At 40.3% G+C, this 18,330-nt stretch overlaps 1 protein-coding gene across 6 annotated transcripts in view; it reads right to left on the bottom strand.

Annotated features, from left to right (window-relative positions):
* The window catches only part of USP40 (ubiquitin specific peptidase 40), a 92,236-nt gene extending 74,817 nt beyond the window's left edge, over window positions 1-17,419 (bottom strand). The window contains exons 1-8 of one of the 6 annotated variants that reach the window (XM_032636878.1): window positions 17,287-17,419; window positions 16,001-16,218; window positions 13,397-13,464; window positions 10,990-11,103; window positions 8,188-8,352; window positions 6,350-6,496; window positions 3,150-3,293; window positions 534-662 (exon numbers count right to left, since the gene is read on the bottom strand). In XM_032636878.1, coding sequence (XP_032492769.1) covers window positions 534-662; window positions 3,150-3,293; window positions 6,350-6,496; window positions 8,188-8,352; window positions 10,990-11,103; window positions 13,397-13,464; window positions 16,001-16,199 — 966 coding nt within the window. In that variant the 5' untranslated portion in view covers window positions 16,200-16,218; window positions 17,287-17,419. The remainder of the gene's footprint in view (window positions 1-533; window positions 663-3,149; window positions 3,294-6,349; window positions 6,497-8,187; window positions 8,353-10,989; window positions 11,104-13,396; window positions 13,465-16,000; window positions 16,219-17,286) is intronic. The other 5 variants (XM_032636876.1, XM_032636875.1, XM_032636877.1 and 2 more) reach the window with 5 other exon arrangements.
* Window positions 17,420-18,330: the final 911 nt, after the last annotated feature.

The following is an 18,330-nucleotide window of genomic DNA, read 5'->3' as shown; positions in this document are numbered from 1 at the left end:
GAAATGCTCTAAAGGATTTGGACGAGGCCGCTGTGAAATCTGAATATAAAACATATATTAGATAATAAATAATAATATATCAGTGTTAAAGTTCCTGATTTTGACCTATGCTTATGTAAGAGAATGTCCTGGTTCTCAGGAGATAAACACTGAGTTATTTAGGGGTAAAGAGGTCTAATGTCTTCAACTTTATTTCTAGTGGTCAGCACTGATACTGATAATGTTAACTGTGTGTGTGCATGCGTCTGTATACAGAGGATGTGGCTGCACAAATGTGGCAAGATGGTTAACAACTGGAGAACCTAGGTGACGAGTATACAGGAGGTGTTTGTACTATGCTGGTTATTTTTCTGTGAGCGTGAAATTATTTAGAAATAAAAAATTTAAACATCTATCTGTATTAACCTTCAGTGCCTATAAGTTTTCTACAGAGTGAATATATAATAAATGGCAAAAGATTAGCCTCACCAAGATAATGGGACTAGAAAAGGAAAAAGTTGCAAAGATACTTTTAATCTAATTTCTATACTTACTTGAAACTGCCAGTTTCCCAAATGATCTACATCTTTAATATACACATGATAATGGCCTCCGTAGCAACCACCTTTGTGTATAATAACTGAGAAGAGGTCATACATATATTCCAAGTCATCTAATTCACTCTACAAGAAAGAGCACAAACATTGACACAGTTTACATACAGTAAGAAGATACATAACCAAAGGGGGAAAAAAAATGTCAACTATTAAAGTTAGTAAGAAACTTCACTATTACTGTTATTTAGGGTAAATTAAGATAAATTTGAATAATCGGCTTTAAAATTTGAAATTCATAATTCTTAGACTGAAAATTATCTATCGTTGATCTAATACCAATCACATTATGCCAAATTCTGCCTCCGAGTTAAACATAAAAACATATATCCAGGGACTTCCCTGGTGGTCCAATGGTTAAGAATCCACCTTCCAATGCAGGAGAAGCAGGTTCCATCCCTGGATGGGGAACTAAGATCCCACATGCCATGGGGCAACTAAGCCCGTGTGCCACAACTAGAGAGAAGCCCGCACACCGCAACAAAAGATCCCTCAAGCCGCAACTAAGAACCGACGTAGCCAAATAAATATTAAAAAAAAAAAAAAAATATATATATATATATATATCCAAACAAGATGTTATTTTTATGTACTTTGGCTAAAATCATGTAACCCCATGTGATAACAAAACACACACTACCCTATCAGAGTTTTAGCAAGAAAAAACCATCTTGTATTAAACCTATTATGCTGCTTTATAAATGTGCTCTTTAGCAGTTGAATTCGTCCTACCTTTTAACTAGATTGTCATGCACCTCTAAGTCAGAGTTGTATCTACTATCTATCACCCCTCCGGACACTTCAGTCCTCTGCATATAACAGTTTAGCAGTTATGAATACTAGCTGGTTTCCTTTAGAGGCAGTTTAGTGGAATGAACAGGTTCTTCCTTGATTTATCAATTCTATGATCAATCTTTTCTACAAGTAGCGTGCTCTGTAGTTATGGACACCTACACTGGCATTAAAAAAACCTACTCTAGGTTAAGGGGTACTTGGCATACGGATGCTACTTGAGGGAGTGCCAACTATTTAAGAACTTATTTGCTTAAAGTGCACTTTTTAAGTAAGCAGCATTTTTTAAATGTCTGGCTTAGGGAAAAAACAAGAGAGATGTAAACAAAGGTGCAAAATGATAATTTTTTTCATTAATACAGAAATCAGAAAGTAAAATTATTGTGAATTTCTTAGATAAGTGTTGTTTTGCTTTTTTCAGTTTTGTTATTTCAACATATGTCAAAATCATGTGACAAACTACTTTTTTTTTGGCTGCACCACACAGCTTGCAGAATCTCAGTTCCCCAACCAGGGACTGAACCCGGGTCACGACAGTGAAAGCCAGGAATCCTAACCACTAGGTCACCACGGAACTCCCATGACAAACTATTTTTTATAAAAGGACAAAAATTTTTCTATGAGATGATGGATGTTAACTAAACTTATTGTGGTAATCGTTTCATAATATATGTAAACGAAGCCCTCATTCTTCATACCTTAAACTTACACAGTGATGTATGTCAATAATTCCTCAATAAAAATGGGAAGAAAAAAGGAGAATTAACTCAATTATTCCGGAAACAAAGTTCTTTCCAGGCAGCAAATAGGAGCAGAAGCACTCTGGAAAACCTGTTTATTCTACATGCGCCAGTAACAGGCTCAGGGGCAACACATTAGAAGCTCTGAATGGAAATTAATATAATAACGAAACCAAAAAGCTCAGTAACTAGGCTTGAAGGAGAGAAAGCCCCACCTGAATTTTAGACCATTTAGAAAAGAGATTACTTTTATACACAGAAATTCAACAGCTGGCTAACAAATGTTCTGGACTTAAACATATAAAGAATGATCTGCAGTAAGAAATGCATCAATCTCATCACTCTGATCTTGGCATGTATACAATTACATAGAAAATATTTCTCAATAGCTTATAAAGTAAGTAGATTATGTCATTAATTTGCTTTTAAAACTTTTTCTTTCCCGTGTCTTAAGGATTACAAATTCTACACTAGTGACATTCCAATTTCTTGTTTACTTTCTAGATGCATAATTCATTCTTGCATCTAAAGTAAACTAAATCCAAATAGGAATGTACTACTGAATGATAACTGTTGCTAATGCAGGGTCATTTCTAATTCTGTTCTTAAATTTTCATTTCAAAGTTTTTTCAAGGAGAGTTTAGTAAAAAGAACTGGGAACAAATCCATACTTCGGAAATTCAAAAGAACTGTAAGGAACTAGTGGTTCTCAGCCGGGAGCAATTTTACCCACCTTCCCTCCCCGCTGGAGATACGGACATTTGGCAAAGTCTGAAGACATTTCTGTCACTACTGGGGGCAGAAGTGGGAGATGCTACTGTCATCTAGTAGGGAGAGGCCAGGGATGCTGCTTAATATCCTACAATACAGGGCACATCCCACCACAACAGAGAATTATCCAACTCTAAATGTTAACAGTGCCAAGGCTGAGAGATTCTGCACTAAGCCAACTGTAAATCAGGTCAATAAAAGATTCAATCTTGAGAGGGTAAAAGAAAGAATTTCAATACAAAATAGTTCAAACCTGTTCACAAAATGGCTTGAGATTGATCCGGAGAGGGAACGTATAACAGCTTGTTTCCTTGTATCGTTCACACTTCACAAAATCAAAATTAAATCTTAATAATGAAAAAGTAAGAAAGGGAGGCAGCTTACGCAATTTGGCCGACTGTCAAAAGAAAAAATTTTTAATTTTTAAAAGCTGAATCATATAGAAGAATACATGTTTCTTAAGATATAAAAAAGTGACCTATGACACAGTTTTAAGAGAAATATGTCCTTAAGTCACATAAACTAATCAGCATGGACTCAATATAGCTCTTGATATAAACTCATCTATTTTTATGGGGCTAAAGGTGATATCACTCACTTATACTTACAACTAAATATTCACAAGCCATTTGTATGTTTTAATGTCACTATCCTAACAAAGCTATCTGATGAGGGTGCTCCCCCTTTAACAGTGCTTTTTTTGAAAAATTAATAATTTATTTATTTATTTATTTTTGGCTGCATTGGGTCTTCGTTGTTGGGTCTTCATTGCTGCACGCGGGCTTTCTCTAGTTGCGATGAACGGGGGTTACTCTTCGTTGTGGAGCGTGGGCTTATGATTGCGGTGGCTCCTCTTGTTGCAGAGCTTGGGCTCTAGGCACACGGGCTTCAGTAGTTGTGGTACGCGGGCTCTAGAGCGCAGGCTCAGTAGTTGTGGCACACAGGCTTAGTTGCTCCGCGGCATGTGGGATCTTCCTGGACCAGGGCTTGAACCCGTGTCCCCTGCATTTGCAGGCGGATTCTCAACCACTGCGCCACCAGGGAAGTCCAAACAGTGCTGCTTCTTTTTTAATTTATTTAATTTATTTATTTACTTTTGGCTGTGTTGGGTCTTCAGTGCTGCACGTGGGATTTCTCTAGTTGCAGCGAGTGGGGGCTACTCTTCATTGCAGTGCGCGGGCTTCTCATTGCAGTGGCTTCTCTTGTTGCGGAGCACATGCTCTAGGAGCACCGGCTTCAGTAGTTGTGGCACATGGGCTCAGCAGCTGTGGCTCGCAGGCTCTAGAGCACAGGCTCAGTAGTTGTGCTGCACGGGCTTAGCTGTTCCACGGCATGTGGGATCTTCCCGGCCCAGGGCTCGAACCCGTGTCCCCTGCATTGTCAGGTGGATTCTTAACCACTGCGCCACCAGGGAAGCCCCTCTAATAGTGCTTCTTTCCTGCCCGAGCCCTGGCCTTTCACCTTTCGCTTTCCCCCTCGGTCACTGTGTCTACTTTACCTAGCAGACACACAGTTCATATGTACTGAAGAACCGGAGCTCTTAACCTGTGACGTGGGGACGTGTTTCAATGGATCTGAACCCTTGAAATTATATGAAAATTGTATGTGTTTATGTATTTTTCTGGGAAGAAGAGCCACAGCTTTCACTAGACTTTCAAAAGGACTGTAGCTCTTCAAATGTCGAGATCCATTGACTGGGGTTTTACAGTTCTTCAAAGCAGATAATAAGATATTTTTTGTTTTAATGCCTTGCTTTAAAACAAAACACTAAACTGAGCTACTTTTTATTTAAAAGGCATCAGCTTTTCCCAATCCCCTTGCACTCAAGGCATGTGAGGAGGCAAAAAGAATCCTTCCCCATATTTAAAATCATCCATAATCATAAACATCTAACATTCCTAAAAATATATTTTAAACAATTCTACAAACCTAGTGGGTGAAAAGAAAGTTAAATGAAAATACAGCAACCTAACAACATGGCAGATTTTCAAACTAGCTCCAAAAAAAAAAAAAAAAAAAAAATCTAAAAAAAGTGAGTAAATCAACTATAATGTGGCTGAGGAAAGAAAGACTGCTCAGAACAAGATGGTCTGCATCAATTTAGGTAATGCACCCAAGCCTAACCTCAGAATGCAATAAATCTAACGCAACCAGAAGGCAATTCTTAAAGTATCAAGATCAAAACATTTCCACTGAAAAAGAATTAAACCAATGATAGAAAAGGTGCATACAAGAATTGCTTTTGTTTAACAGAAGGTTCTTATTTTACTAATGTGCAAATTAAGGTCAACCAAAAACTAAGAATGTGTTTAAGTGTCTGTCCAAGATGCTTCATCCTCTGAATTTTATATTTATTAGGTTGTAGTTGTAACACTAAAGAGGAAATACAAAATAAATAAGCAAAAAATAAACCTCTCTTTGGTTTTCATAAAGGGGCAAAGGCTAGATGGAAATAAATATTAAACAATATAAAATTCACCCTGGTTTCGAATCCTATTGTGAAAGCTACAGGCATGGGGTTTACTGTTTTCAATTACATTTTCACCTATAATCTCCAGGATCCAAATCAATGTTGTGTGCGATCTAAATCAACCCTCATTTTCTTTGCTGGAAAATTCAATATTGTCAGCTCTAGGAATAGTACTAACACTTTGTCTTAACAGAGTAACTGCAAAGATACATCTTTAGTGGTATTTCTTTAAGTCAGGGTTCAATAACCACTGGTTCAATTGAGTTCAAGGTTATCGCGCTAATGAACTGCCTGTCATATCATCTGCCAGCAGTGAAAGAGTTCCTACTGCAGATAATAACAGCTGAGTTGATGCCATGTTGTAAAAAAAATCACTTGCTTAAATTTTGTCCTCCTTTTTGCCTGTATTTTGTTCTGTTGTACAAAGAGAAACCCTGGCACGTTCTGTCAAGCCCTGTAATTAGCAAGATACGTACTTCCAACTGGGGGAGGAGGAAAGGTCATATTGGATTTGCTAGTCAGGGAGGAAATATACACACATCAATCCTGTAAAATAACTGCAAATGTGAAAATAAAGCCATTTGTGCAGTGGTAGATCAAGAAAAGGAAAGCTCAACAAGCTTCCTGGCTGGCAGAAATAAAAATATATTGCCTTCTTCATAATATTAACTTGCAAAAGAAAAAAAAAAAAAGGTTTATTTAAGAAACACTGAGGTACAGATAATTTTTTCCTGTGAGAAAAAGAAGCTGAGAGAACTGCTGGGTTGAAAGCTTAAAAAAAATTCTTTACTGTAAAAAATTAAAATACACACACACACACACACACACATATATAATATAAATGTCTTTTCAATCCTTAGTACTAATTAAGAGCTTCATGTATATCTTCAAGACAGTTCATACAAGTTGACTTCCCTCGACGGACCCTCCTGCTACCAAACACTGCGCAGGCACCCTTAGAAAAGGCAGGGATCTATATTTACCTTTGCTGCTTTAACCAGCCTGTCACAAGTCCCACAGTGGTACAAGTTGTCGTAGTCAAAAACTTCCTCTTCCACATACATGTTCCAGAGTGCATCTTCCAAACCTGATACATTTCTGACCGCTACTGTGAGATCTAAGAAGTCTTCCTGAAATACACATGAATATAACATTGAAAAAACAATTCCACAGAGGCTCACAAACACATCACCAATTCATACATACACTGGGAAGAGTCAGATATTTTTTTTTCTAAAACACATATATTTTTTCTATATATGAAGGTATAGATCTCCTGATTAGATACTGTGAAATTCATAACAATAAATTATTCTTTCTAAACCAAACTATAACTTAGCTTAAAATATATCAGGAACCAGTTTACGAGTTCACTGTAGATACAACGAAACCTATTTTATCAGGAAATAAGACAAACCATTTAAAACACGAATTGAGAAGAGTATATGTGCAGGGTTATTAGTGCTGTCTTAGTCTCTAGGCTGGCATGGCAAGGCCAGGGTTGGACTCTCTAATGTAAACTCTTCTTCCTCCCCTTCTGCTAGGGCTGGTTTAAGAAAAAAATTATTTTGAGCCAGGATACAAAGGTATTTTTACGAAAATTAAGAGTGTATTTTGCAAAATGCGAGTCTACCAATTCTACTAGAAGTACACTTGAATTATATTTCTAGTAATAAACAGTTACAATTTGACAAGTTTAAATAAAGCATATTTATAATTTTGTGTGCATGTCTGAGCAACAGCATTACCTTAAGGGATTATGGGGATTATAAAATAATAGCACTAATTAATTAGTTCAAGGTGGAAACCTAAAGCAATAAAAGTAACATTCATATATGATTTATAATATAAATATGTGAAAAGTTAATGTCTGTAGTTTATAACATGCCTTCATATACGTTATGTTTTGAAATGACTTTGTGAATCATTACATTATACTGGTCAATCATACAGTAATCCAAAGACATACAACATCTTAATATTTCCAAACTAGGCTGGCCAAACCTTCTATTAGCACAGGCAATAAGGGCCAAAAAGTCTTTTTTATGCCCAACACTTCCATAAAAAATAGAAGTATATATATTCTAAAAAAGCAATTAATGCAACATTTAGAAAATGGCATTTAATTGTTTTACTCATATAGTCAAATACAGAAACTTTCTATAACTCTTCCCATAAAATAATATTGTTATTAAAGGACAACTGTTCAGTGATGAAATCATTTGCTATATAAGATTTGTAGTGCAAGTAGTGATTATTATATTTATATGAGCAAATTTCCAATTAGATGAAATGGGCAATCTCTGTTATGACAAAGAATGGAAGGTTACACTAGTTTAAACAGGATTATGATAGCTTCATATAAATAATATTTAAACCTAAGCACACACATACAAATGAACTTTCTGAGGAGTATCTATAAACTAAATCTAATATTTAATTACAGATTTGTCAATTTAAACATTCCTCAGTATTCTCTATTTTTATTACTTCTCTAAGTAACTTTCTTTATAATATTCCAACCACCAACCATGATGGTCACTGGTCCCTACTTGTAAACACCCCCCAAATCTACTTTCCAAATATTAGAGTACTAAATAAAAGATTAAAGCTACATCTTAAGATATCTACTTTCAGTTTACATGGAAAAATCTGGATTACAAACTTATAATCTGGGTGTAGCTAGAGTACAAGAAAAAAACTGATAAAGTTATTTCTAGTAATAAACACATTAATCCTCATGTGGTATAGATCACAGACTTAATTGCATGAATTATAATTTATGATTTAACTTATTACTAAAATACTCTTGCATATTCACCTGCTTTTCACTGACATTCTTACATTCTTTACAAACAATCTGGTTAACAATGGTTCCGTGATATAGACGATTGATGAGGTCATGGCCGGAGGTCCCAACTAAAGAAGTTTCCAAAGCACTAAAGAGAATTCGATTCAGTTCCTGTACATCATGTTGCCTCATTTCCTATAAAACAGGTAACTTTTAAATGTAATTTTGTGCTTCAGATTTTTAAAAACAGATTTTTAAAGTGATACTAGTTTAAAAACACAAGACTTATCTAGAAATCCAAAGGTAAGCCTCAATCAAAGGTAAGGATGACTATGCTAAACAAGCTGAGAGTAGGGTAAGAGATCACCACCTATTTTTACTTTTACTACAAAATGAAAATATAAACAGACGGTGTTCAGTGTGTACATATAACTCAATTCACTTGAAAACAGGAAAGTGCATTTATTTTGTGGGACACCATACGCATGGCCGTGCCACAGAGGAGAGGGGAAGAAGGAACACACAGGCACAGAGCAGCCTCTAAGAGCCGGCAGTGTGAGCACAGCGGAATCTCAGCTCAGAGGGACTGATAGACACTCTGAATTATCAGCATTTGAAAAGAACTAGAATTTACTGCTTTGATATATAGACCAACTAAAGGAAGACTAACACAGTGCTACTGAGAAAAATTCTGATGGAACCTGCTTCTATCTATGAATCATGCAACTGTATGTGAATAGGCTGAACTACTCCCAAAGAACCATTTATAAACCCAAAGCCAAGGGGCACACCAACACCTGGAAGTGGAGAAAACAAGAAAGAACCAGCACAGGAACCCGAGGAAGAGTCAGGAAGGGGAGAACCAGGAGAGCGAGGTCACGGGAACAGCGGAGGGGTGGTGGGCACTACTACTGAGGGCTGTGGAGAGACGAGCAGTGTCTCCTGGACCTGGCATGAGGGTGCCAGGAGGGACTTGGACAAGCAGGTAGGAAGCGGGCAGAGAGCAAATGGAAGGTGCAGAGGTAGAGGCAGTGAGGGACGATGACTTTGAAGATAAGTGTCTTGTGAAGAGAAGCTGATAAAGTAGATGGAAGCTGGAGTAACATGTGGGACTCGGGATCTTTTTCTTAGTTTTTAACACACAAGACACTAAATGATATAAATTTCTCCAATATCACTGGTTCTGATAGGACAGAAAACTTGTGGAAGTTTCAAGATCTGTTTCTGAACAATCCTAAATTCAGCAAAGGTGCCTCAGAGACCCTCCCTACCACTGCAGGTCCAGTCCTAGAGGGTTTACTATATGATTTGATTTAGAAATCAGTCAATCAATAAATAAAGTTTTCACAGTTTTTTAAGAAGTATGAAGCCAGCAATTGAGAGGAAGCTCATTATCAAAAACAAAGGGAAATCCATCAACTGATGACTAGATTAAAAAAACCACAAACCACCGTGGCATACCCATCCAACAGAAGATTATCTGGCAATAAAAAGGAATGAAGTGCTGATACATACTACGTACGACACGAATGAATTTTGAGAATATTACTTTAAGTGAAAGAAGCTAGTTACAAAGGCCACATATTATACAATACCATTTTTGTGCAGTGTCCAGAATAGGCAAATCCACAGAGACAGAGAGCTCAGTGGTGGCCAGGGACTCGGGAAAGGGCACGCAGGGTGCGGGTGACTGGTAATGGGTATGGGGCTTCTTTTTGGGGTGGTGAAAATGTTCTAAAATTAACTGTAGTGATGCTTATACAACTCTGTGAATATACTAAAAAAAACCCACTGAATTGTACCCTTTTAAAAAGGGAAGCTTAGGGCATAAGAATTATATCTCAATAAAGCAGGTTTTCTTTAAAACAAGGAAAGAAAAAGGGAATTAGCCCCAAGCACCTGCCCTACACCAGAAACTCAGCACACACTCTTTAGGGAATGTATTACACCCCATTGTACTGCCAAGCCCAAGCCCCACCTCTCTAACCACATGGCATCATCTAGTTAATGAGTATTTCTGGTTAAAAGACAAGAGTTTATAGTTTATTTTTGAAGGCAACATACCCTTATTCTGATCATTGTCTCTTTAAATTCTGTGATGGTCTCCCATACCTTCATCTCTGCATCTATTCCATAAAAGAATACATCTATTCCATAAAAAACCGCAGACCTAGTTTTGATTTTATACAGCTAACAGCTCATCAATATCGACAACACACATCTTAGTGCTGACAAATGTTTAGTGCTTGTATATAGTGAAATACCCTTTAGGAACTCAAACAAAAAAACAAGAGGAAGTCCACACACAGTAGGATACAGGAAGAAAATGAAGACAGTAGAAAGGCAGCACAGTGAAAATGAAAAGACCTGCCGAGAATGATTTCACTGTTTTGCTTGAAGCAAATGTTCAAATTGGAACACCCAGATTCAAACACACAAGCATGCCATAAAGGCAGACAGAATTACTGCCGGTCAGCTTTTTAAGTTGATAAGCAGTCTGCTATAAAAATGGCAATTTCCATTAATGTAACAGGTGGTATATCTCAACTAGACTATACAAATGGTAGAAATTTAAAAAACCAGCTTTTATACTTCTCCCTGTATCTTCAACCCTCTCCCCCAACCCCAAATCACACTCATTCATAAAATCCTGGATACAGCCAAGTGCCTAAAAATGTTTTACTGGTTTGTAATTATCTAATATTAGAAGTAAATATTTAAACAATATCTTGAGACCATAAGACAAAATTAAAGGAGAAGTTAGATAACATTATGAAGCCAGTGTTCAGTCTTTACTGCTGGTAACTTCCCTGGAGAAGCTGACCTTCGTACCTCATCACTGGTCCACCCAAAGCTGTCAGTGAGGTCTGCGGTGGACGCAGCTTCCTGGTCTAAGAGCAGAAGCTGTGCAAACAACCGCTGTAACTGCAAAGGTATGATTCGGACCTGAATGAGAAAAAAATGCATTTCTAAATATCTTTTAAATGTTGGCTGGGCCTTTTTAAAAGAACTGCATACTAATTTTCTCCTACCTCCTAGTTCATTTAATTCACTCAGGAGAAAATTTATAAATATTGTAAAGGGTGAATGAAGATTCATTTTTCTTTGAAAATTTTAATTCAATACAATTCTTAGCTATATTGACATAACAGATCAGTATTAAAACCCAAACAGGCCCTAATAAACCACCCAATTAATTACAGAATGACAGTAATTCAAGTCTCTAATAGTTCATCCTTTCTCCAAAATACCTCAGTTACAGACATACTCCCTATGAGGAATTTTCCAGTCACAAGTATCTTACAGGGCTGGCTGCACCCTCCGTTGCTTTCTTCCTGCTGGTGCCACGCCTGTTCCTGCCTGTGTGCTGTGGGCCAGGGCCCTGAGAAGGCTGCCTGGCGCCTGATCTGAAGACTGGACTTAAATATCTAAAGCAAGAATAAGCCTTTAGAAAACTTTATGGCAATTTTGCATTGCCACAGCATTTTTATTGTATCCAATGAAAGTCTGATCTTCAACAGATTGTGAATAAAAAAACAAAAAAAAACGGGCTCTTTGCCACACGGGGAGTTTGAGAGGCGCCGGGCTGGATCATGAAAGACTCTTATTAAGAACAGGGCTGGACTTCCCTGGTGGCACAGTGGTTAAGAATCTGCCTGCCAATGCAGGGGACACGGGTTCAAGCCCTGGTCCGGGAAGATCCCACATGCCGCATAGCAGCTAAGCCCATGCACCACAATGACTGAGCCTGCACTCTAGAGCCCATGAGCCACAACTACTGAACCTGTGTGCTGCAACTACTGAAGCTGGCACACCTACACGCCTAGAGCCCATGCTCCGCAACAAGAGAAGCCACCGCAATGAAAAGCCTTCGCACTGCAACTAAGAGTAGCCCCCACTCGCAGCAACTAGAGATAAACCCTGCACGCAGCAACAAAGACCCAACTCAGACATACATAAATAAATAAATAAATAAATTTATATATAAAAAAAAAAAAGAATCTGCCTGCCAATGCAGGGGACACGGGTTCAAGCCCTGGTCCGGGAGGATCTCTCATGCCGCAGAGCAACTAAGCCATGCGCCACAACTGCTGAGCCAGCGCTCTAGAGCCCACAAGCCACAACTACTGAGCCCGTGTGCCACAACTACTGAAGCCCACGTGCCTAGAGTCTGTGCTCTGCAACAAGAGAAGCCACCACAATGAGAAGCCTGTGCTCAGCAACAAAGACCCAAGGCAGCCAAAAATAAATAAATTTATTAAAAAAAAAAAAAGTATAGGGTTTCCCTGGTGGCACAGTGGTTGAGAATCTGCCTGCCAGTGCAGGGGACACGGGTTCGATCCCCGGTCCGGGAAGATCCCACATGCTGTGGAACAGCTAAGCCCATGCGCCACAACTACTGAGCCTGTGCTCTAGAGCCTGCGAGCCACAACTACTGAGCCCACGAGCCACAACTACTGAAGCCCACACACCTAGAGCCTGTGCTCTGCAACAAGAGAAGCGACCACAATGAGAAGCCTGCGCATCGCAACAAGGAGTAGCCCCCGCTCGCCGCAACTAGAGAAACCCGGCGTGCAGCAACAAAGACCCAACGCAGCCAAAAGTAAATAAATAAATGTATTTAAAAATTTATAAAAAAAAAGAAGTACAGATTTTAGGGGACTTTCCTGGAGGTCCTGTGGTTAAGACTCAGCACTTCCACTGCTGGGGGGCGTGAGTTTGATCCCTAGTCGAGGAACTGAGATCCTGCATGCCGCACAGCATGGCCAAAAAAAAAAATGTACAGATTTTAGTCTGAGGGTGATAAAGTTCTGAATGACGTTTAAGCAAGGGAGAAACGTGATTAGATACGCACTTACAGTAAACCAATCCCTCACTCAGTTTACTTCCAGAATACCAAACTGAAAGAACACTGGCCCCTTATTTTTTGTTGTTGCTACAAGTAAGTGCATTAAGCGGACTTTCTGGCGCGCTAGTGCGGACAACTTGTGAGTATCTCCTTAATGCAGAGAGAGGTATGCCTAAAAAGCAGCAGCAGCATTGCATCTGCATAAGTAATTCTCTGTTGGAAGGGCAGTTCCCTTAACAGTAAGGTATAGGCCAAGACACTTTCTGAAAATAAAGATCGTATTTGGTAATTAATAAAATTATTGAGTCCTATGAATAAGCAACTTAATTCTTTCCTTAAAACATTTCCTCAGTACTCCAAAAAACCCCTGTGAATCAAAGAGTTTAATACCTTTGCGTCAGGTTTATCCTTATCCTCTAACGAACCAAGCTCTTCCGGGCCAAGAGAAAATAAAGCTTCTAAACGAAAAAGTAGAATCACAGATGTAAATGACATTATCTCATTTTTGAAAATTGTTTTAGAAAGCCAAGGCCACCAGTAAGTAGAAAGCAGTTAAAGATTCAGAAATATGACTTGACAATATTTACACCCTTAGCCTACCCATCTTGCTTTCTGGTAATGTTATTTTTAACCACTGACCCTATTAGAAAGTGGGAAGCTAAGGTTTCAGTAAGGGAGAGCTGTAAAAGGAAAATTATACACATAAAAACCATAACATCAGAAATCTTTGGTGGCTTCCTATTGCCTATGGCAGTGGGTCCCAAAAGCCACATGAGGAATACTAGGAAATACACAATATATAATAGTGTCACACGTGTTTGTTTACAAGCCACACATGAGACTTCCAACCATTCTTTCATAAGAAAGAGCACCTTTAACTCTGAGATAACGCCCTTCCCATTTTGGTATGAAAATATCTTTTCTGCATTGAGGGTAATAACAGATGGTGGTGACCTTACCTGGAAAAAGATGCTGGCAACCCAGTGCCAGTCTCCAGAATTTGTTTATAATTCAATGTCTGGGTACGCCACCTAGTGGGGTGTATCTGAATCTTTTGGGAAGTCTGTATTCAAACAGATAGCAACACCTACTGGGAGACTCTGATATACTCCAGGGAGAGGAGAGATGGGACGGGTGTTGCCTTGCACTGAAAACCACTGCTGCCTTAGTGATTACTGTTATGTAATATTCCTCCTGAGCTCCCGGCAGAAACTGGGAAAAACACTACATGAAGGTTACAAACATAAAGGTTAAAGCATAAAAACCATACAAAGACTTCCACAATCATCTCCCACTCCTCCCAGCTACACTGATCTGGGAGTACAGTGGAACTGAATCTAGTCCTATTCCTTAAAATGATTCCAAAAAGTTCCCAAAATTTCCCCTCAGTTCTCCGCCAGTCCTTACCCTTTCCAAAGTGTACGCCTTCTTCAATAAGCTTCAGGATCTGCGCTACGCCTTACTAGGAGTGTGTGAGTCAGCCCATGTGCTTGGCCGGCCACCCACTTTGCTAGAGAGAAGGGGGCCCGGGGCTCTGAGCCCTTTCTTCTTAGCGGCGCTCTCCATGACATGTCGCCTTCCTCACCCTCTTCTTAAGGCTACTTTTCTACTTTAAGTTGCCCTTGAACTTCAATTATACTAAAACTTGCGAAAAACTTAACCTCCCTAGGAACCCGCTTATTCATGCTCCAAATTTCTAACGGTGGAACTACTGAAGGCATTGGGGGGATATTTTTATGGAGTGGATGGAGTCACAGACAAGAGGCAACACTCAAATCCACATGCACTTTGACCCATTAGAATGGCCCTGAGAAGGGGATAACGGTAATTATACACTAAATCTCTGGAGGCAGGAAGTCTCTGTAAGCTTAGAAGCAACAGAAAATGTCACAAAACTTTGCTGAATTTGGTAGTGGTGGGAAGGGGGATGAGATACTGGATACAGGATGAGCCAGGTTGTCTGTCCTCAGAATATGGAGACATAGTGGGGAGCTGAGCTGCAGTCATGGAGCTTCGTAGCTGGGGGCCCCCAATCAGGGCCATGTGAAGGCAGAGGAATCTTTCACACTGAAATCAAGGGAACACGGAGACTAAGACCCTTGTGGAGGAAGCTAGTTTGCAGAGGACGAATGGGACAAACATGTAGAGAAAAATAGGGGCAAGAAATCAAGGGTCCAAGGAGGTCAGGGTGGCTTCCTGTAGGTGGCTTCTAGGAGATTCCCCTATATTCTTACAGTAAACCTCCCTTTTAATTGAGCTACTTTGAGTGGGTTTCTGTTCCTTATACACAGTCCCTTATCTAACACCCTGGATCTCTGGAATTCAGAATTTCCAGATTTTAGAAAGGTAATACAAAGAAAGGGTCCAATATGTTAACATTACATCCCCAGCAGAGTCTGGGACAAACAGTATCTATTAATCAAAGACTTAATATTCCTGTGACAAATGGATGACTGCTCACCCAAGTGAGATAATTAAGACTATAAACAGTCTCACAGCAGGTCAGGCTCTCAGGCCAAACAAGTTCAGATTATTAGGTCAGGCTGTCAGTTTTCCAGATTTCAGAACTTCAGATAAACGATTGCGGACTGTATGAATAATGTGACAACCCCTCCCCACTCCAAAAGGAAGCACATAACTGTACTGAGTAACTCTGGTTTAAGTGTTTATTACTTTGAGAAACTCAAAAATACAAATGGTGTACAATAATGAAGGCTGGCACTCATGACAAATTGTCTATGTTGTACTTCAAATGATAGGAATTAGAAAATACATACATGGCCTTATTTTTTTATCTTGTTACTGAACACCACTGTGATCAAACAGAAAATATTCATAATTCAAGCTTCACATTCCTCTGCGGAATTACCAATTTATGTCCCTCATTATCAACAATTAACACACACTGTCCAATATACTTGTGAGTCTGCATAATTAATTACAGGTGGATACGAGGATCCATATTACCAGCCAAATGCATGTAACACAGCATACCTCTGAATTCAGGTGTGAAATGAAGAGTCTGAAGAAGGGAGTTGAGGTAACAGGTTCCACCCTGATTTCTGATTCCACTTAAATTGGTGAATTCCCTAGGCGCTGGTGGCTCCAAAGCTTTGGTCTTTAATTTCTTCCCTTTTCCATAATGATCATTTGACATACTGGAATAATCCTCTTCAAACAGGTCCCCAAACATTGTGAAACTAAACACTACCCTTAAGAAAATATAACATGTTATATAAACGTTTTTATTTTTAAAACAAAACTTCCCCACATCTCCCTTTTATACTCGGGAGTCTCCATTTTAAGTCACTCTTTAGAAAGTACAGACAGTAGTTCGGGCTTTGGAGGCGGCAAGACCTGAATTTTTTCATCCCTGCTCCACACTACCTGTGTGACCGTGGGCAGGTTACTTAACCCACGTTCTTATAAGTAAAATGCGATACCAACCGGCACGCAGGGTCATTTAAACAATCAAATAGCATAATGAAAGAAAAGCATTTAGGGTACAGGGTTTAGCCCACAATAAATGACAGCTGTTTTTAAAAAGGCATATTAATATCACTAGTGAAAAAAGAAAGAAAACCCATCAATACACCTAATCTGCTGAGGTGGTAGAGCCAAAGCTAGATTCTGAGCGTTGACAATGGCCTAGGGACCATGAATCACTTCCTAAAATCTCTGCTTCTCAAACTCCTTGCACCAGATTATGACACTTGGTTAAATGAAACCAATTAATCTTTATAGTAGTTTAGTACATGGCCCCGAAGCCGGACAACCGGGTGGAGATTCACTGGGAAAAAAACCCTGCCATTTAAATAATGGAGCCTCGAGGGCTTTACAACATGTATCCATCCGGTAATCCCAACATTAGCTCCTGGGGTCTAAAGAATCCGCTCAAGGCCTCACATCGAGTGTGGAGGAGGATCACCTGGAGACGAGAAAGGCCAAGCGCCTAGCACAGTTCCTAAGGGATAGGAAACGCTGAAATGCAATTATTTGCCTTTTCAACCCGTTCCTCAGAAGAAAAGCACAAAAAATGGAACTTGAAAGTGTGGCCTCGAGCGCGTGGTCTAGATTCCGGTCTCCTCCGCTCCACGTTCAGACTAGGCCCTCAAGCCCTCCAAGCCACCGAGCCCAGGGGCGCGAGGAGGCAGAGGTCCCCGAGGCGGGGGACCGCAGCCCCACACCAGGAGGACGCCGCATCCCGGGGCCGGCCCGGGCAGCCTCTCGCCTCGACCCCCTCATCCCTCCCGAGATCCCCGGCCGCAGGCCCCACTTACTGCCTAAAGCCCCGACCCCCGCCCCGGCCAAAACTCGAAGCGAAAGACCGCGCCGCTACCAGGGACCGCCATGTTGACGTCAGCAGCTCTCCCGCGGCACCCCGCGTGAGCGATTTATGGAACGCACGGACTACGTCTCCCAGGATGCCCGGCGGGGGCAGCGCCGGCCCGTGGCGCGGGGCCTTATGGGCAATGTAGTTCTTTTGGCCTGAGAATGCGGGAGTCGTGTTGGGTGGACAGTGCTCGCTTCCTTGTCTGCTGGCGGGTTCGCGAGTCCGCTCGGTGAGCCTACCACTCATTCGTTCACTTTTTAAAGTTTATTTTCTTTATTGTGTTTATTTATTTTTACTTGTTGACAGTTTTCATTTATTTATTTATTTATGGCTGTGTTGGGTCTTCGTTTCTGTGCGAGGGCCTTCTCTAGTCGTGGCAAGCGGGGGCCACTCTTCATCGCGATGCGCGGGCCTCTCACTATTACGGTCTCTCTCGTTGCGGAGCACAGGCTCCAGACGCGCAGGCTCAGTAATTGTGGTTCACGGGCCCAGTCGCTCCGCGGCATGTGGGATCCTCCTAGACCAGGGCTCGAACCCGTGTCCCGTATTCCCAACCACTGCGCCACCAGGGAAGCCCTTAAAGTTTATTTTTATTTCTGTTCGCAACTCATGTCAGTTGCAGTAGAGAGTACAAAGATCGCTTGTCATTTGGCCCGGCTAATGCCAAGTTACTTAAACCTTGGAAACATTTGTGTAGGGCTTCAAGAGTGCCGTGCACTTACAGAGACATTTTACAGGTGTATCTCCAGTGAAAAATGTTACAAGTAACTATGATCCTTTATAACATCCTCGGTGTTTACTTTGTCTGCGCCAACTCTCATACACAAGAGTACGCCAAAAATACTTCAAAATCTCCTCTCTTGCCCTCTTGAGCACCTTTGGTGGACTCTTTCAATAGCCTATATAGGCTCTTCTGGCCGTCTCTCCTGTCGAATGAGGGCAACGGGAAGATAATCATTTTGACTTCAGCTAAAGATTTGAGAGATTGAGA

The sequence above is a fragment of the Phocoena sinus genome, chromosome 7, assembly GCF_008692025.1.
Source record: "Phocoena sinus isolate mPhoSin1 chromosome 7, mPhoSin1.pri, whole genome shotgun sequence".
Classification (NCBI taxonomy): Eukaryota; Metazoa; Chordata; class Mammalia; order Artiodactyla; family Phocoenidae; genus Phocoena; species Phocoena sinus.
This window is presented reverse-complemented; position numbering and strand designations above follow the sequence as displayed.